General features: G+C 47.7%; 1 protein-coding gene across 5 annotated transcripts in view; it reads left to right on the top strand.

Moving 5' to 3' along the window:
• Arhgap22 (Rho GTPase activating protein 22) overlaps positions 1 to 20371 on the top strand; it is a 207331-nt gene that overhangs the window by 33335 nt on the left and 153625 nt on the right. Inside the window, exon 1 of one of the 5 annotated variants that reach the window (XM_045137704.1) lies at positions 1271 to 1602. The exons of the other annotated variants lie outside the window; for them this stretch is intronic. Within the exon in view, the coding sequence (XP_044993639.1) occupies positions 1569 to 1602 (34 nt within the window). The 5' untranslated portion in view covers positions 1271 to 1568. Of the gene's footprint in view, positions 1 to 1270; positions 1603 to 20371 lie in introns of those variants that run through there. 5 annotated transcript variants of the gene reach the window in all.

Below are 20371 nucleotides of genomic sequence, written 5' to 3'. Positions count from 1 at the left end.
GAGGCTCTCCCTGGGGTCCCTTTCCCCTGATGCTATTGGAGTTGATTAAATGTCAACAGTTCATTTGAGGAGCAGTGAGGCATCCTGAGGGCTGGGGAGAGCTAGTGGGGAGCAATTCAAAACAAGGAGTTAGAATCCAGGTCAAAATATCCCAGTCCCAAGCTCAGAAGGCCAAGAGTACACTTGACATGATTATCAAAGCACCAATTGAGGTGTGGGGGGGGGAGGGGATCACAGGACTCTCACATCAGAAGCTATTACCACGCAGTTGGTCAGAGCCGGGTATTCAGAGAGGCTGACAATGTGCACAAGCAGGGGCTGGTTACGGAGAGGCTCGTAATTCCAGCACTTAGGAGGATGCAGCAGGAGGCTCAAGAACTCAAGGTCAGCCTGGACTACAAAGTGAGACCCTGTCTCCAAAACAAAAACAACAACGAAGACCAGGTTTAGAGGCGAAGTCTTGGGTGCAGAGGCCAGCCCTGCTGATAGTAACGTGTGACTTTGGGCAAGTTGTTTAAGGTTGCTGTGCCTTATTTTCGTCGTGGGAAAAACTTGACAACAGCACCCACCTCAAGAGTATGAGAAATAAGTGAGATATTAAATAGAAGGCACTGGACACATAGCAAATACCTAATGAATGATACTTAGTACTGATTGTATTGCAAGGCCTTTTTTTTTTTTTTTACCGTCTCGAGGCTGGCCCCACCAAAGGTCTCAGTACGCACCCTTTCAAATCATGCTGATATTTTAAACAGACACCGCGATTTGCTGTTGTTATATCCAGTGAATTCTGAGATCCTGCTGCGTGCGGGATCTTGAGCCAAACTTCACAGATGTTCATTTCTGTCACCTTTCTACAGGGACAGAAGTAGTTAACGTTCTTAACAGGTTTCTTCCTGTTGCTGGAGGTCCCTGGGGGACCTGAACCTTGCCAGACTAAGAGCTCAGAAGCGGCTCCCTTAGACTGGACCTGGAGGGAACTGGGCCACTCTCCCATCCGGACACTTGGCACCCCGGACGTTGGCAGGGTCGTGTAGAGAGGTCCCAGCAGCCACAGTCCTGTGCATTTCCACCGGCCTCTAGGTGGCCCCTGGCTGCGGGTGGGCTCACAGAGGACCCTGAGGTCCAGGAACCTGTGGGTGACCCCTTCTCCAGGTTCTGGCTGGCCCCGCCCCCGCCCCGCCCCGCCCCGCCCCGCGCCTCCGGCCACGCCCCTCCCGGGCGGGAATGGGGAGCGCCTTGCGCTCGCTCGAGCTACGCGGCTCCTCCTGGGCGCAGGTCATTGATCCTCCAAGATCACTGTGGTTTTAATGGTCCGCCTGGAAAGGAATTAATTCTGGGATGGATAAATAATGCATCGGGGTTTATGTAGTCCAAGGCAAGCTGGCGGGTCGGAGCCAGAAGCGGGATCCGAGGGAGCGGAGCCTTTCGTGGGTGACGCGGTTGACCACCGGGTTCGAGCGAGCCGGGCGAGCGAAGGGCGACGGTGCGAGAGGAGGAGAGAGAGAACCGGGACGTGCATGGCAGCATGATCGGCCCAGCGGGTCGGGCAGGGGGGCTGCGGGAGCATGCTGAGCCCGAAGATCAGACCCGCCAGGAGGGGTGAGTGCAACTTCCTGCGAGCCCCTCTTGGGCCACGGCGCGGGTGCGCTCGCTCGGTGAGCTAGCTGTCAGGCGGAAGGCAGGTGGGGCCGGCGTCCGGGGGGCTGTGTGTGCCCCCCACCCCGACCATGGGCGCCTCGGTGACTGATGTGCTCCTGCGACGCTGCTGTCTGTGCGGGGCTAGGCTCTGAGACTGCACAAGGGCGGTGGCCACTTTTAGCGTCTGAGTGATGAGCACACTAAGCCACCCCCCCTTTCTCACACACACACACACACACACACACACACACACACACACTTAATGTTTTACATCATCCCCTCTATTGTTCCGGATGACCAGGCAGCAACTTTGGGGGAGCTTTGCTCTAAATATATATAAATATAAATATATATAAATGTATGTGTATATATATTTTTAAGAGAGAGAAAATGAGGGAGAGAGAGAGAGAATGGGCGCCCCAGGGCCTCCAGCACTGCAAACGAACTCCAGATGCGTGCGCCACCTTGTGCGTCTGGCTTACGTGGGTCCTGGACAATAGAACCGGGATCCTTTGGCTCTGCAGGCAAACCCCTTAACCGTTAAGCCATCCCTCCAGCCTCAACTTTGCTTTTTACCAAGGGGAGAGCAATACCCTGGGCTTATTTAAAGAGGGCTCTTCCAGGTGATCTGGGAAGCTGTCCTTCTTCGAACCCCATAGGGATCCCTTGGGCAGCAGCCATTCCATTCGGCCAACCTTTCTGCTAGAATAACGTCCAGGAAACCCGCAGAGTATGGAGCTAGGAGAGGTTGGTGAAGGAGCATGGTGGAAAACAAGCAAGAGCTGAGTGGCCGGAGAGTGAAGGACTGGGCTAGCCAGCACACGTCCCTAACAGAGTGGCCTAAGGTCTCAGCCACTAGACAGAGCCAGAGGCACACCATCTCCCCTGACAGCAACTTCCTGGCCAGAGGCGGTATTTTCGAAGATAGTATCTATCTTTGTTTTTTTTTTTAAGTGTCTTTTCAGGTGGCCATGCTTAGAGAAGGCCTCCCTTGTAAGCAGAGAGGACAAAGATGAGTCACTGGACACAAGCGTGGGGGGAGAGAGGATAGGGTCTGCTTGGAAGCAGCCACTAGTGTGGCAGGGCACAGACCATCGTCTGTGGACTCCAGGGATGCCCCACGTCATTGGCATACTGAAGGCATTTGGATGCCTTTGCTAGGTGGAATTTGCCTCCCAGGGTGTTCCGTGGTGTCAGGACCCTTCTGTGGGTTATACTGGGAAGGGCTGTAACCAGGAAGCGCAGAGAGCAAAGGATAGACCTGCGTGGCTCTAGGAAAGGGTGAGCCGGGCCAGACCTCTGTAAACAAGCCCAGTTCCTACCCACCGCTTCTGTCTAAACAGGCAGCAGCCACCAGTCACATGAGGCTACTGAGCGTGCCCGACACACAGCTAGTCCAACGTGAGAAAAGTCCACACCAGGTTTTGATGATTCCATTAATATCTCATTGGTAATTATTTTAAATTGATTACATGCTTAAAAGGACAATATTCTGGATCTGGTGGGTTAAATAAGCATATTATTAAAATTCATCCCACTAGGTTCTTTTTCTTTTACTGGCTTTTAATGTAGCTATTAACATTGACAACTAAATAGGGGGCTCCTGTTATATACCCTTTACATTGCTGTTGGAGCTTGCTGGTCCAGAAAGAGACCCCAATACATTAGTAAACAGGCCAGCGTATGCAATCTCCCCCCCAAAAAAAAACTTTTTTATTTAATGAATTGATTTATTTGCATTTATATTTGGGTGGCACACCAGGGACTCTTGCCCCTGCAATTGAATTCCAAACATATTGCCACTTTGTATATAGCTTTATGTGGGTGCTGGGGACTTGAACCCATGCCAGCAAGTTTTGAAAGCAAGTGCCTTTAACCACTGAGCAATCTCCCCAAACCCCAAGTCCCCCCCCCCCTTTTTTTTGAAGTAGGGTCTTGCTCTTACCCAGGCTGGCCTAGAATTCACTATGTAGTCTCAGGCTGGCCTCCTCACATCAATCCTCCTACCTCAGCCTTCCAAATGCTGAGATTAAAGGCGCGCTACAGCCCCGAATTTCTTTTAAACATTTAAATCACTGAATCTCAACCAGGATCAGTTCTCCCTTCCTCCAGAAACATGTGACAATGTCTAGAAAGGCTTTTTCCAACCAAGGAGTGTTATGACTTCCTGTAGGTAGAGGCTTGCATACATTGCACAGTGCTTAAGACAAGACTCACCACATGGAATTATCTGGCCCCAAATGGCAACACTGCCAAAGTTGAGGAGCCCTCTCTCCTGGGTGACATTATCTGGTTACACATGTGACAAGGTTGGGTTTCTAGTGCTATTTTTTTTTCTCAGTCATTAATAAGAGAACCACTTATCCACAAAAAAAATGTCCGACCAAAGACCGTGACATAGGCATTCTGAAAGCATGGGTTATAAATGAAGCTCTGGGGCTGCAGGCATGGCTTAGCAGTTAAGGCACTTGCCTGCAAAGCCAAAGAACCCAGGTTTGATTCCAAAGGACCCATATAAGCCAGTTGCACAAGTTGGCGCGTTCACCTGGAGTTCATTTGCAGTGGTTGGAGGCCCTGGCACACCCATTCTCTCTCTCTCTCTCCCCTTCTCTCTCTCAAATAAATAAGTTAAACTGCAATTCAATCATAACTAAGTAAATGAAGTGTTGCTGCACACAGGGAGTCAGGGTTGGTTCAGAGAGAACCGTGGTTCTTGAGCTGCTGGCTGAGGAATGATGGGGATGTTGGGTGGGGCAGTGGAGCATCACTGTGCAGGTGCCACTGTGTTCGAAAAGGGGGCGCGGTGTGTGCACTCACAGGACAGTGAGGCTGTAGCTGGGGACCAGAGGAGGGAGCATGCACAGCCCGAGATCAGGTTAGGCTGTGGCTTGTTAAGAAATAATTGTCTGGCCTTTACTCGCAGCACTCGGGAGGGAGAGGTAGGAGGATCGCCATGAGTTCGAGGGCACCCTGAGAACACAGAGTGAATTCCAGGTCAGCCTGGACTAAAGTGAGACCCTACCTTGAAAAAACCAAAAAAAAAAAAAAAGAAAAAGAAAAAGAAAAAAAGAAATAATTGTCTGTTGTGTGAAACTTTGTTCCCCAGGAAGACATGAATACATGTCTATTCACTTCAGATGGTGTACAGATGACAGATAAAATCATGATTGCAATAAAACCAGTGCTGGTGAACCAGTGAGTTCATTGGGATTACTACCAAAGCAGGGTGAGGGGTTCCTTACAGGAGCATGGGTGGATGCGTCACCAAAAATCCTGCCCCGGCATAAGCGACAAGTCACGAAAGCTGCATCCTCTTGGAGCCCAAAGCACACCTTGCAGGGCAAGCAGGAGAGTCTGTTCCCGAGCAGTTGTTTTCCCTCTATAACCTTAGGGAGGGGCCTTACAACCTTTTCCCCAGACAAGTTGACTGCCTGACTCCCTCCTCCCCTAGGAAGGGAATGTTTCAGTTCAGAGAAAACTGCTACAATACAGTGGTCATTGTGAGGCCCCTCACTCTTATATCCCTGGGGAGTGGCCCTGTGACCTTTTAAGTTTTAACTTCTCAGACTTGACCTCTTGACTCTCCTCCTCGCCTCAGGAAGGAATATTGTAAACGAGGGGACTTTGAGGCTGTACAACACGCTGCTTGGACACGTTTCTAGAGAAACGTCTGAAAATCGTTCGTGTGCCTCAGAGAAGACAAGCTGTAGCAAAGGGAAGAATTTTCATCAAAATTCACCCCTTACTGGTGCAGAACAGGGGGTGAGAAGATTGTAAGAGCCACAGGGAGGGTATAAATATCCTGAGGCACAGCGACCCCCCCCCACCCCTGCCGCCACTCAGAGAGTGACAGAGGCCCTAATTATCCCACAGTGAATACCAAGAACCCTACTGAGGAGGGCTCTCAGGAAATGGGGGTCAGGGGGTTTAGGGAAACAAGCAAGAAAGAAAGAGAGGAGGAAAGGAAGGAAGAAAGGAGAAACAAGAAAGAAAGGCAGAAACATGGATATCTAAATCGATATATTCACCCCTGAAAATCCTGTCAGGGATAGGGCAGAAAACAACACACACATACAGTCACAATTTAAACTAACCCAGCTTAGAATGACTCAAAATAGGCCAGTAATTCCAGCAGTGTGTTTTATTTTATACATATCATACGATTCCAACTGATTTCAGGGACATGATCGAGACTGATTTAAGTGGGCACTTGTTAGTTTGAACCAGATGATGGTTTACATAACACATAACTAAGAGCTTTGCAGTGGTTTGAATGTAAAATCTCTGATGGGGTTAGGGAGATGATGAGGGGGCAAAAAGGCACTTGCTTAAATGTAAAATGTCCCCATAGCCTTAAATGTTTGGATGAAGCTCCCCTACTTAGTCCCCACATGGTGGAGCCTTTGTGGGGTGAGACTTGCTGGAGGAGGAAGTTACTGAACTAGTATGTTGATTAGTCTAGCCCACTGGTTGTTCAGAGCCAGCTCATTCTTGCTTCTTTTCTCTCTCTCTCTCTCTTTCTCATATTAGAGATGTGACATGCCAGCTGCCTGATCTTCCATGCTTTACCTGACACAATGAAACATCCCCTCAAAATTATAAACCTGAAATAAACCCTTTCCTCCCATAAACTGCTGTGGTCAAGTGTTTTGTTCCCGCAATGAGAAGGTAACTACCACAGAAAAATTGGATTCAGATGCAGAATTTTCATCACTGGAATGAACATGGCTATTGTAGTCAGGTTTGCATTGCTGGTAGAAATCACCCAACCAGGAGCAGCTTGTGGGGAAAAGGAGTTTATTTTGGCTTACAGGCTCAAGGGGAAGCTCCACGATGGCAGGGGAAAATGATGGCATGAGCAGAGGGTGGATATCACCCCCTGGCCCACATAAGGTGGACAACAGGAACATGCCAAACACTGGCATGGGGAAGCTGGCTATAACACCCATAAGCCCGCCCCCAACAATACACCGCCTCCAGGAGGCTTTAATTTCCAATTGACATCAGCTGGGGAAACCTAGCATCCAGAACACCTAAGTTTGTAGGGACACTTGAATCAAACCACCACAATGGCCACGTGGTTTTTGGTCTTTTGGGATTGGCTTGTGGGAGGAATATGGAAAGATTGAGAACCTTGGACTCTGGATGGCCTTGCAGTGCTCTTAATAGAGTTTGATGGGCCTTTCTGGTGAGAGTTTGAAAGACTTCAATGTAGAGAGAAGGATGGACTGTAAAGGCCCAGTTTAGTAGGCTAAATGGGGTGAAGGGGGCGGGAGAGAAAGAGCCTTTTCATAACTGGGCTAGAGGTTGACTAAATTCTGTCCCTGTCCTGAGAATTTGAGCAAAGCTGAATTTACAAGTAATGGACAGGTGTTCTTGTGGAAGAAAGTACAGAACAAAAAGATATGAAAAATAGGTAACTGACACAGAAAGCAAAGTAGGTAAGCTTAAAGTTGTTGTTGCAGTTGCTGGAACAAAGGACCAACCAAAAGCAGATTATGGGAGGAAGGGATTATTTCTGGCTTACAGTTTCAAGGAGAAGCTTCATCGTGGCAGAGGAAGCTGGCTCACTCATCACACATACACAGCAAAAGGAGAACAGCAATATTAACAGGCTCTGAACACATAGGGCTAAACTCAGCCCCAAGGTCCACCTTGGTGATACAATTCTTCAGGCAGAGCTCCACCTTTCACAAACTCCACCAGGTGGAGACTAAGCAAAAAGATCAAACATAAACTCTGAGGCTATGGGAACATTTATATTCAAACCACCACATTCCACTCCTGTCCCCAGAGACTCCTGACCATCCCACAATGCAAAGTTAACTCAGTTCACTTCAAAGGTCCCCATAGTCTTTAGCCATTTTCACACAGTTTGAAAGTCCCAAGTCTTATCTGAGATTCAAGACACTACTCCTGGTACCAGTTTTTCTCTTACCTTCTTGTTTCTGGGGAGAAGAGCACCTGACCAGAAGCAGCCTGTGGGAAAAAAGGGTTTATTTCAGGCTTAAGGTTCCAAGGGGAAGCTTTATCATGGCAGAAGGAGCTGGCTTACTTCATCATACATCCACAGCAGAGAGAGAACAGCCAGAGCTCAAGCTGGCTCTGAACATACCTTAGGGACTCTTCATTCCCAACATCCTCTCTCAGAGACACACCTCTAGCAAGGTTCCAGCTCTCAAACACTCCACTAGCTGGGAACTAAGTAGGAAACTTAATCCAAAGCACCTGAGGCTATGGAGGGGGGAGACATTTACATTCAAACCACCATAGTCTCAGACACAGAAACTGTTTTTAGGCCACTTAAGCTGTAATTATTAAAAAGATAACCATGATGAACGATGAGCCAGCTGTTCTATATTGGGACAATGGGAAAGATGCCTTGTTCCATTGAGGATCAAGCTAGTAAGAATGCAAATTCTTTTAAAAGGAGGAGGCCTGAAGGAAGAATGCTGAAGTTTTCCTGCTTCTCAAGATCAAGCTTTGTTCCCTCCTAGATTTACAAATTTGGCAATGCCACCTACCTGGTACTGGTTTTAGAAGAATGAGAAATGCAGAAAACAGGGTTATGAAGTGCAGCTGCAGTTCCAGGAGCTGCTAAGATGTAACAATGCGAAGCAAGGTCGTAGTCCTGCATGGAGACCCTGTGAGGCATGGCATGCGGCCGTGAAGATGAACCATGAGTTACAATGGAGACCCCAGAATTTTGGAGATGCCGGGGCTGTGGGAAGGCTGCTAAGGGAAGCTGCTCACTCCAGCTTTAGTAGATCTGCTCAGAAAGCAAGCAGCACCAAGGAGGGACAGAGCTGAACCTTTCAGAGCTCAAAGGACTTCATCACAGTCCCAGAGGCTGTTCGTGGAGCTGCGTGGATTTGATGTTTGTACCACTGGTTTTCTACTTCACATTGATCTCGTCTTTCCTTGCTGTGCCTTCTTTTTTTTTTTTTTAATTTATTTATTTGAGAGCGACAGAGAGAGAGAGACAGACAGAGAATGGGCACGCCAGGGCCTCCAGCCACTGCAAACGAACTCCAGCTGCATGCACCCCCTTGTGCATCTGGCTAATGTGGGTCCTGGGGAATCTAGCCTCGAACCGGTGTCCTTAAGGCTTCACAGGCAAGCGCTTTACCTCTAAGCCATCTCTCCAGCCCATGTGCCTTCTTTTTATACAAAGTAATGTTTACTATGTGAAGGAGGTAACTTGTGTTTTGGTTTTACAGGACTCACTGTTAAGAGACCGCCTTAAATTTCAGATGAGACTTTAAACTTTTAAACGGTGTTGGGAATGGTAAAGGCTGTGGGTACTTTCGAAATTGGACTGAGTGTATTTGTATCATGAGGTGATTATGAGCCCATGGGAGACAGGGATAGAACGTGGTGGCTTGCATGTAAAAAATGTCCCCCGTAACCTCAGGTGTTTGTGATTAAGCTTCCTACTCGTCCCCAGATGGTGGAGTTTTAGGGAAGTAGAACCTTGCTGGATGAGCTGTATTACTGGGAGCAGACTTCAAGGTTGATTATCCTAGCCCAGTTGTTATTCACAGCCAGCTAGCTCACTCTTGCTCCTCTCTCTTTCTCTCTCCTTTTTTTTATTTTTCCTTTCTCTATCACTCTGCTTCTGGCGTGTGGTGATGTGACACCCCAGCTGCCTGTTTTATGGTGCTTTTCTCCACTGTGATAAAATTGTCCCTGGAAACCATAATAAGCCTGAAATGAATAAACCTTTTCCTCCCATAATCTGCTCTGGTTGGGGCTTTTGTTCCAACAAGAAGGTTAAGTGCTACAAGCTTCATATTGCCTGACATCCAGCTGGATGTAGTCAGGTGGAACCCCTACCCAGGAAACCAGACTGGACTGGCTCTTGCCTACTTGGCTCCCTCCTGGGAAACCTTTTCTGGTGCCCTGGTCCCAGAAAGCTCATCTTCCATCTCCATGCTCCCACTCACTGCCATGTTCCCAAGGTAAGAATGGAAAAGAAAGCTTACTTTGTCCCTGCCAGTTTTCCCAGGGGGCGGGAGGGGGGAAGCTATGTAACTGTGGCAGTTTGAGTAGATGGCCCCCAATATATTGAGTGTTTTATTAGTTTGTAGTTTGCATCTGCAGCCACCTGGCTGGAGGAGGCATCACTGGAAGGATCTTAAGGTGTGGCGGTGGATTTCAGATTTCAATCTAAAGATATGCAAAGTGTGTCTAGTGGGAGTTCCTGAAGTGTGCTATGCTGTGTGGCTTTTGACTTTTAGGCTTGTGCTTCTCTCTCTGTGTTTGGTCCTGTGAAAGCAGGCCAGCTTCTTCTGCCATTATGGAACTTCTCTTGGATCTGTAAGCTTCCGTAAATATCCCTTCCTCTATAACTGCGCCTGCTCTGGAAGTTCATCTCAGTGAACCTGAAGCTGTCTGCTACAGTAACACAGAGCAAGGCACAAACCTGTGTGCTGTGTGGCAGATCAAGCAGCTAATTCTTTATCAGGATAGAAAATAAAACAGAAGAGTTAGAGAGATGGCTTAGTGGTTAAGGTGCTTACCTTCAAAGCCAAAGGACCCAGGTTCGATTCTCCAGGTCCCACGTAAGCCAGATGCATGCGGTAGCACAAGCATCTGGAGGTGGTTTACAGTGGCTAGAGGCCCTGGTGTGACCATTATCTCTCTTTCTCTCCCTCTCTGTCTCTAATAAATAATGAACTTTTAAAATTTCAAAAGAAAACAGAAGTTAGAGACTTCCCTTCTGGGAGCGATGCAAGTGGCCTGGTCAGGAAGGACCTCTCAGCTGAGACTGCACCCGCATGCCCCTACCCGACCACATCCTCCACCACCGTACTCACCACACTCCCTTCTTGACTTGCTCCATGGCAACTGCCTTGCTGTCCACAGCACTTGGCCTAAGCCCTTCGAAGGGCAAGAACTGGACCTGGTTCATCCTCATACCTCCAATCCAGGATCCCCCCCGACCCACTGGAATTTCTTCCTCTCCAAATCCCACTGTCAGAGAGTTTACTTCCTATTGATTTGATGATCTACCCAATCTTTTTCTTTTTTTGTTCATTTTTATTTATTTGAGTGTAACAGAGAGAGAAAGAGATAGAGAGAGAAAGAGAGAATGGGCACACCAGGGCTTCCAGCCTCTGCTAACGAACTCCAGACGCGTGCGCCCCCTTGTGCATCTGGCTAACGTGGGTCCTGGGGAATCGAGCCTCGAACCAGGGTCCTTAGGCTTCACAGGCAAGTGCTTAACCGCTAAGCCATCTCTCCAGCCCCCCAATCTTTTTTTGTTTGTTTGGTTTTTGAGGTAGGGTCTCACTCTGGCCCAGGCTGACCTGGAATTCACTATGTAGTCCCAGGATGGCCTCAAACTCCTCCTACCTCTGCCTCCCGAGAGCTGGGATTAAAGGTGTGCACTACCACGCCCAGCCATTTACCCAATCTTGATTTAGGCTTCCTTGGCACCTGTGAACACCTCCCAGCATCAGCGGTTAATGCTATGTCCACCTGCCCTGGACAGGTAGGAGGAATGCCCCCAGTTATCTCTCCTTTCTTCCTATTCCACTCATCTCTGGTCGTATCCTCTGTGGTATCTTGATTCAGATGTCCCCATAAACTTAGGTGTTCTGAATGCTAGGCTCCCAGCTGATGGGAATTGGCACCGCCTGGAGGCAGTGAATAGTGGGGGGCGGCAGGCTTATGGGTGTTACAGCCAGCTTCCTCCTGCTAGTGTTTGGCACACTCTCCTGTTGCTGTCATTCATCTGATGTTGGCCAGGAGGTGATGTCCACCCTCTGTTCATGCCTTCGTTTTCCCCTGTCATCGTGGAGCTTCCCCTTCAGTCTGTAAGCCAAAATACAGCCTTTTTCCCACCATAAACTGCTCTTGGTCAGGTGTTTTCTGCCAGCAATGCGGACCTGACTGCACCATCTCCCAGCCGTCACCACCTCTAAGCTGGGCTATGACAGTAACACTCAGCATGCCCCTCCGTGGAGTTTGCCCACTCCAAATCAAGTCATGCACCCTTCTCCACTTTTTGCCCCCCCCCCCCACCCTCCAACTTGGAATCCTTCAGCATAGCCCCCATTGCTTTTGGATTAAAATCCAAAATTCTTATTGTGGTCCACAAAAACCTTCTAGCCCAGATTCTACCTCACCTCCAGCCTCTTCTTACTCTTTGAGCCTTTGGGCCCCAGATGCACTGACCTTCTGCCTGTTTTAATGAGCTCCTTGCCTCCAGGCCTCCTTCCCTCTGGACTTCTTCTCACACTCACTTTCCTTAACTCCTACTCACGCTCCAGCCCTCTGCCCCCCTCCCCGTCAAGGCAGTCTTTACCCCACCCTGCTGTGCCCCTATGCCCACGTTTCCTCTGCAGCGTTTCCCTCGGGTTGCCAGCCGAATACTTCTGAGAGTGAGTTCTTTTAAAATATCTGTCGCTTGCACTGGTCTGTGAGCCCCATGAGGCCTGGGACAGTTTCTGATTTTGAACATCATTGCACTCTCAATGCCTAGTAAGCATTCAACACATAGTTCTGAATGAGTGATTGATTGAGTGTGTGAATGAATGAATTTGGAAGAAGCATTACCTTGGGAAGCTTGAAACCTATCTCTGCTTTAACTCACTGAGGTCTTTAGGAATAGTGGGATGCAGAGATGGGCCAGCAGTTAAAGGTACTTGCTTGCAAGGCCTGCTTGGCCCAGGTTTGATTTCCCAGTATCCACATAAAGCCACATGCACGAAGTGGCCAATGCATCTGGAGTTTGGAGTGCATTTGCTTGGGCAAGAGTCTCTAGGGCACCTATATTTCTCTCCCTTTCTCTCCTCTTGCAAATAAATGAAAATATTTTTTAAAAGGACTATCTACCCTTACCCTTGATAGGCTGTCACACTGTAAACATTTACCTAATCTGTCCTGACCCTGCAGTTATGTGTGAGGAGTTTTATTTTAATTTTCTTTTTAAATATTTTTATTTATTTATTTATTTGAGAGAGAGAATGGGCACGCCAGGGCCTCCAGCTATTGCAAACACACTGCAGATGCCTGCGCCCCCTCGTGCATCTGGCTATCGTGGGTCCTGGGGAATCGAATCAGGGTCCTTTGGCTTTGCAGGCAAATGCCTTAACCGCTAAGCCATCCCTCCAGCCTATGTGAGGAGTTTCTCAAGCTCCAGATGTACACAATTCCTCTAGAGTTCCTGCCCGTGTTTGGAATGCTTTGGGATAAACTTGCAGTGGTTGCTGAGGCGGCAACAGTCCTTTCCTCGGAGTAGCCGCAGGCAGGTCAGCAGAGGGGCAGCAGCTTTGGGCAGCTTCCATGCATGAGTTAGATGAGCTTTTCCTGTGGCCTTGTTCTTCCCACAAGAGCGTAAACCTACACTTGTGGTGTGCCCTCGGTGCCCCGGGCCTCTCTCTGCTCTACCTATTTCATGACGATACTAAGATGAAGTGCCATTGCTCCCCCTGTGGCAGGCGTGGAAGGAGACTCATGAGTTTCTGACAGTAAGGAATGGAACGGATACTCACAGTTCTCCAATGCCAAGGCCTGTGCCTGTCCCCAACCCTACTTGTAGACCTCTGAAAGTGACCCTGCAGATCTCCAGCGGGGTTGTGGACTCTCAGAGAGATAAAAATGAAGTGTTGTTGGGCTGGAGAGATGGCTTAGCAGTTAAGGCGCTTGCCTGCAAAGCCAAAGGACCCATATTCAACTTTCCAGATCCCACGTAAGCCAGACACACAAAGGTGAGGCAAGTGCAAGGTCACAATGTCCACTAGGTGGCACAAGCATCTGGAGGGCAATTTCAGTGGCTAAGGCCCTGGTGTGCCAATTCTCTCCCTCTCCCTCTCTCTCTCTCTCTCTCTGTGTCTCTCTCTCTCTCTCTGTTGTTTACAAAAGTACCCATAGCACTGAACCTACAGGGACTGGATATAAGTAACTGATGAAATGTTTAAGGTCAAATAATCAATACCAACCTACCTATTAGAGAACTAAGCAAATAGAAAGCAAGACGAAGCCCAGGAAAACAAAGAGTTATATGCAGAGGAAGATTGTGATGGCATGCCTTATAGATCACATGTGACCAGTAATTACACAGTACTGGTAATGCAAGCTCTATATATTGATCTAACCCGATGTACAGTATGAACACTCTGGGGAGGATAGAAGGTGCCTCTGTGTGAGAGGAGTAGGGGAAGGGAAGAAACAAAATATTTTTCTATCGTAAAAAGTCAATAGATAACACTTAAATGGGTGGGGGAGGCAGTGGCAATAAATGAACACTATTCAGAAATGCATCGGTAATTACAGAGAAAAACTTTGGTCGTTAGTCACCTGTGACCGGGATCCAGTCAAAAATCAATAGGTATATCACTAGGGGGTTACACTGTTTTTCCAACATCACACACTTCCACAAACCTAGATGGTAAAGCTCAGCTCACATCCACGCTGTAGGGCTGGCCTGTCACTCCTGGGCGACCACTTGCTACAACATTGTACTTAGTGCTGTAGAGGACTGTAGTATAGTATGTGTGCGTGTGTGAATATTTGGGATAATAAAATTACGATATGAAAAGTAAAGATGTATAGAGGGCCCTTACCACGCGTGGAGCTTGTAGAGGTGGGCGTCGTCCTGGTTAGTGAGTGAGCTGGGAGTAAATGGGGAAGCCCATGATATCGCTGTGTACTGCTGGATGCTAGATTTGTAAAATAATAATAATTATTTCAAAAATATATTTCTTGGGCTGGAGAGATGGCTTGCCTGTGAAGCCTAAGGACCCCGGTTTGAGGCTCGGTTCCCCAGGACCCACGTTAGCCAGATGCACAAGGGGGCGCACACATCTGGAGTTCATTTACAGTGGCTGGAAGCCCTGGAGTGCCCATTCTCTCTCACCCTCTCTCTTTCTGCCTCTCTCTCTGTCACTCTCAAATACATAAATAAGAATGAACAAAAAAGTTTTTTAAATGTATTTCTTCAGAAATATGTCAACCTTACCTTAACATAACTTTTTTTTAATTTAATTTTTATTTATTTATTATAGACAGAGAGAGAGAGAGAGAATGAAAGAGTGAGAGTGGGTGCTTCGGGGCCTCTAACCACTAAAACAAACTCCACATGCATGTGTCACCATATGCATCTGACTTACATGAGACCTGGGGAATTGAACCTGGGTGCTTAGCCTTCACAGGCAAGTGCCTTAGCAGCTAAGCCATCTCTCCAGCCCCTTCATACAACTTTTTATGTTATAAACATTTTAAGTTTTTTACTATTTTATGCTTTAAACACAAATACATTATGAAATTGTACCAAAATATTTTTGCTTTTTCTATTTTTAATTTTTTTTTTATTTTTTGAGAGAGAGGGAGAGAATTGGCCTACCAGGGATTCAGCCACTGCAATTGAACTCCAGACGCACCACCTAGTGGGCATGTGCATCCTTGCACTTGCCTCACCTTTGTGCATCTGGCTTACAATGGGATCTGGAGAGTTGAACATGGGTCCTTAGGCTTCGCAGGCAAGTGCCTTAACCGCTAAGTCCATCTCTCCGGCCCAATTTTTAACTTTTTTACTTGAGACTCTAGGCACAATATTTTTATAAGTGTTTTGCTCCAGGCATTTCTTTTAACTAAACAAGAGCACTTAGGACTGAGGAGGTGTACCAGCAGTTAGTTGAAGGTGCTTGCTCTAGAATCCTCCCCACCTGAGTGCGATTTCCCACACCCATGAAAAGCCTCCAGCATGCCCATAGCAACAGAAGGCAGAGCCAGGAGAATCTGGAAGCTCAGGGGCCGGTTAAACCAGCCTCTCCAGAAGCAGAAAGAGCCAGAGAGACCCTGGCTCAAAGAAGGTGCAAGGAAAGCCAAAAGTGGTGGCGCACGCCTTTAATCCCAGCACTCAGGAGGCAAAGGTGAGACGACTGTCATGAGTTTGAAGCCACCCTCACATAGTGATCCCATAGTGAATTCCAGGTCAGCCTGAGCTAGAGCGAGAGGCCCTACCTCGAAAAACCAAAAGAAAAAGTAGGAGCCAGTAAAGGACTGATTCCCTGAGGATGTTCTCTGGATGTGGAGGATGACCTCCACATGTGTGCTGTGACATGCATGTAAGCCCCCCCAAATATATATATATATTTTTTTTAAATAAAAAATATCCACTCAAAACACATACATTAGCCTGAGTCAACACAGGGAAAGATCATTAATGCCAGTCACTCTTACCTGTTTTACAGTTAACCTTGTTATTATTATTGATTTGTAAATAGAGATGGTGGGAGGCTGTTGGGGGGCGGGGGAGAGAATGGTTAAGCCAGGGCCTCCTGCCACTGCAAACAAACTCCAGGTACGTGTACCACTTTGTGTATCTGGCCTGATGTGAGTGCTGAAGAATCAGACCCAGTCTGTCAGGCTTGGCAAGCAAATGTCTTTAACTGCTGAAACATCCCTTCATCCCCCAACAGTTAACTTTTTTAAAGTATTTACTTATTTATTTATTTGAGAGAGGGAGGAGAGAAAATGAATACACCAGGGTCTTCTGCTGCTGCAAATGAACTCCTGATGCGTGTGCCACTTTGTGCATTTGGCTTTACAACTGTGTACTGGGGAATTGAGCCTGGCCTTTGAGGCGTTGCAAGCAAGCACCTTTAACCACTGCAGATCTCTTTAGCCCCAGCACTTTTTTTCATGAAGTAGAAACTTTGTATGGACACATCATGTGTTGGTACCATTCCCCTCCTTCCTGCTGCCTTTTGACTGAGGACCCTCCTCATGGGGGTTGCTGTTATTCACCACGGGGTTGTGGGTTACGAGTTGTGAGAGCCACAGTCAGTCACTGGGTGTGGGGGCAGTACCTCTGGGTACTCCTTCCCACCCTGTGGCTCTTTCTTTTGCTCTTTGCACCCCCTCTTCTGCAAAATTCCCTGAGCCTTGGACAGTGTGTTTTAAGTCTACTTTGGGGTTGAGCTCTCAGCAACTTCTGGATTCCTGCTTTGGTACATTTTGAGTGTCCTCAGTGTCTATCTCCTTCACCCTGGTGCAGGTGGTCAGGCTCTCCATGGGAGCCGCCTGCCAATTCCTCTGTGGTTTCACCAGGACCCTGGCTGATGTGCGAGGGGTGGCTCATCTCATGATAGGGAGTCAGCTATCTATTTTTGTCATGTTGATAGATTTTGGTTCTCCTTGTTTTTCACTGCCTTCTGTAAAAGAAAAACTAGCTCTGCAATGGACAGTGAGAGGAGCATGGGTTAAAGAGGATAAGCATAGAGAGATTTGATGGGTGTAGCCTCTCTTTTGGCCAAAGAATAGTGGGAGCTTCTCACTGCAGTCCATGATCCTGGTCTCTGTAGGATTCTGACTTGGTTTTCAGTATCTGCTATGAGTTCCTTTCCACTGAGCAGATCTCATAGCCAATCAGAGAACCATTGGTTACCCACCTAGGCTGGATGCCACTATTGCACAGGTGTGTGCATCTTGGCTAGCTGGTCCCCTGCTTACTCACAGTGTTGGAGGCCATGTTCCCTTGTAGCAGCTCATGTAGAGTTTTCAGCACTATGTGGGCTAGCCATCTGGGAACTGGCTTGCTTCCAGATTCCAACAGCATCTCTGATGTTCTGTGTTGGCAGCTTTTGATACGTTCAACAGTAAGATCTTACTTTTTAACCTCAGGCAGATAATCAAGTGCTTCGACAGAAGCCTGTCTTATTTGGGGGACCTCGTAGGTCTCTTTGACCAACAGCTCAGTGTGCAGGGTAACTGATTTCTGGTACTGGGTACGATCAGCCAGAGCCAGTTGTTTTAGGATTAGGTTTCAACCCACCTTCTTCAGGGTCCTTCTGTCCAGATGATCCCCCACTCATACTCCTTCTGAAGGTTATATCTTTTAGTCTGCTATCCAGGAGGAAGGTTTCCAGGGTAGTAAGTTATTTTGGCTTTAGTTTTATGTATATCTCACCCTGATCTCCCATCCCCCTCCTTCCAACCCCTTTTTCATCCCTATTATCGGTCTCTCTAGTTACCTGTCAGGTATGCCTGCAACTCAAGCTTTTCAAGGCTAGGAACCACAGATAAGGGAATGTAAGGTGTGGGTTCACTTAGTATGATTTGTTACAAGTCCCTCCATTTTTTCCTATAAGTTTCATCATTTTATTTTCCCTTACTGCTAAGTAGAGTTCTGTGATGTATGTGAACCACCTCTTTATTATCACTTTGTCAGACAACGGGCATCTGGGTTGATTCCAATTTTTAGCTATTGTGAATAGAGTAGCTATATTTTATTTTATATAAATTATAACAGGTTGTACTTTTTTATACACTTGCCCCTGCTTGCAGTACCCTGAGGGCCCTCCTCAGTGGGGTTATGTATGGTATTCACTCTGGGGTCATGAAGACCTCATCCAGGCCCTGTGGGGCAGTGGGGGACTGTGCCTCAGGGTATTCCTACCTACTCTGTGGCTCTTACAATCTTTCTGGCCCCTCTTCCCTAATGCTCCCTGAGCCATGACAGGTCTATTGGCAGTCTGATTTAGTGTTGAACTCTCTGTAGCCTCCGGATTTCTGCTTTAATAGGTTTTGATTGATCATCATGTCTGTCACCATCGCCCTGGAGCTGGTTGTCAGGCTAGCAGTGAGAGCAGTATTCATGTTGCCACTTCCTTTGCAATTTCTCCTGGGCCCTGGCAGATGTGGTAGAGGTGGCACATCTCGTGCTGGGCAGTCAGCTAGCTTCTTGTTTTATTGATGGGTCTTTACTCTCCTCCATTTCCCCTGACATCTGTAAAATAAAGCAGAGTCTCCAAACAAGAGTGATAGCAGCTTGGGATAAAAGGGATATGCAAATTTATGTGAGAGATTGTGTGTGTGTGTGTGTGTGTGTGTAAACCCACTCTTCTTCTCCAGAATGCAGTGGGGACTTCTTTCTGAGGTCTGAGTTTCCAGGCATGGGATTATGACTTTATTGCCAGTGCGAGATATGAGTTCTCTCCCACTGAGCGGGTCTCATGTCTAATCAGAGAACAGCTGGTTACCCATAGATGCTGTAGGCCACTATCACACAAGTGCGGACTTCTTGGCCTGCTGCTTGATTGCACAGTCTGCAGGGCCTTCTGTTTATTTATGTTGTTGCTGCCCATTTTTCTCCAGCAGCTCCCATGAGGTTTTTCCACAGCCCCAGCTTTTCAAAGCATGCTGTGTTTGTTTATTTATTTGCAAGCGGAAAGAAAGTGAATGGGCACGCCAGGGCCTCTTGCTAATGTAATGAACTCCAGATGCATGTGCCACTTTGTCTGTCTGGCTTTAAGTGGGTACTACAGAATAGAACTTGGACTGTCAGACTTTGTAAGCAAGCACCTTTAATACTGAGCCATCTCTCCAGCCCTGACTTCAGCTTTTTTTTTAATAAGTATACTCTAAAATAATGATGAAAATATAACATGTTAAATACAGAAGCCAGCACATTATCATGATTAAGCATTAGACACTACACATAGCTGTATGCCCTGTGCTTTTACAAAACTGCCAGCAAAATAGATTTGTTGGCACCGGCATCACCACAAGCACATGAACAGGCTGTTGTGTACAACCTTTCATGAGAGGCTGTCACAGGTTGAGCATGTTTCAACTCCATTATAATACCATGAGACCACACCATCTATATCTGGCCCTTACTGACCAAGCCATTGTTATGTGGCACATGACAGTGCCAAGGTCCAAAGTGGTTGCCTCTGGGAATAGGGGTAAAAAGGAAAGGACCAGAGACTGCTGGACTTGTGGGATGACTTGAGATGTGACTGGGAAGTGATAAGCACCGAGAAGTCACCTGACTGACACCAGCTGTCTGGGGAATTGCTCCTAAGGGCAGCCTTGAGATCCACGGCCCTCAGTGACTGCTTCAGCCCGAGTGGTGTGCCTTCTGCTCAGAAGATGCTCGTGGTGACCCCACGCTGAGTCTGCCCAATCAGGTCGGGTAAACTGAAGACTCCCTGGGAGAGACCACGTTCATGAACCTGAAAAGGAAGCCCCAAAGTGCTGGAACCAATCAGATGGTACATCGTCTGGCTTCACCTGCCTCTCTCAGAAGGGGGCCTGGAGGAGCAGAGGGATTGCTAAATTATGCCAAGGATGAGGATATGAGCACCATTCCTGGATGGGGGGAAGCCAGGGTGTGAGCTAAGGAGGGCCTTGTGTGAACTCCGAACACTCCTTGGTAGTGAGATGCACTAGGGTCACTTTATTTTACAATAAGGAAGACCAGGTCACTAATTTTTGTCACCTCCAAACCCCAGAACTGGGTAGCTTGCTTGGACCTACCAGTGTGAAAGCATCCTGTTGATCTGCCCCTACCTCAAAATGTCACATTGTTTATGCAGTACTCCTTGCTGGAACGTCCGTCCTGACGTCCTGCCACAGTTTACAGATGTAGAGACCTGAGGTACCCTCTTTCACCCTCCAGTGACCTCTCTGAAGAAAGAGATCACTGTAACTCCATTTTTTTTTCCCCAGATAAAGAAATTAAGTCTTGCTGGGCGTGGTGGTGCACGCCTTTAATCCCAGCTCAGGAGGCAGAGGTGGGAGAATCGCTGTGAGTTCAAAGCCACCCTGACACTGAATAGTTAATTCCAGGTCAGCCTGGACCAGAGTGAGACCCTATGTCAGAAAAAAAAAAAAAACAAACAAACAGAAATTAAGTCTCAGAGACCTTGCTAGCTGGAAGGCTACCTAGCTAAGACATAGACGTCTGGGATCCAAACCCCCAGAGCTTTTGAAC

Source organism: Jaculus jaculus, chromosome 18 (assembly GCF_020740685.1).
Source record: "Jaculus jaculus isolate mJacJac1 chromosome 18, mJacJac1.mat.Y.cur, whole genome shotgun sequence".
NCBI lineage: Eukaryota > Metazoa > Chordata > Mammalia > Rodentia > Dipodidae > Jaculus > Jaculus jaculus.
Note: the sequence above shows the minus strand (reverse complement) of the source record. Positions and strands in the feature narration are given on the sequence as shown.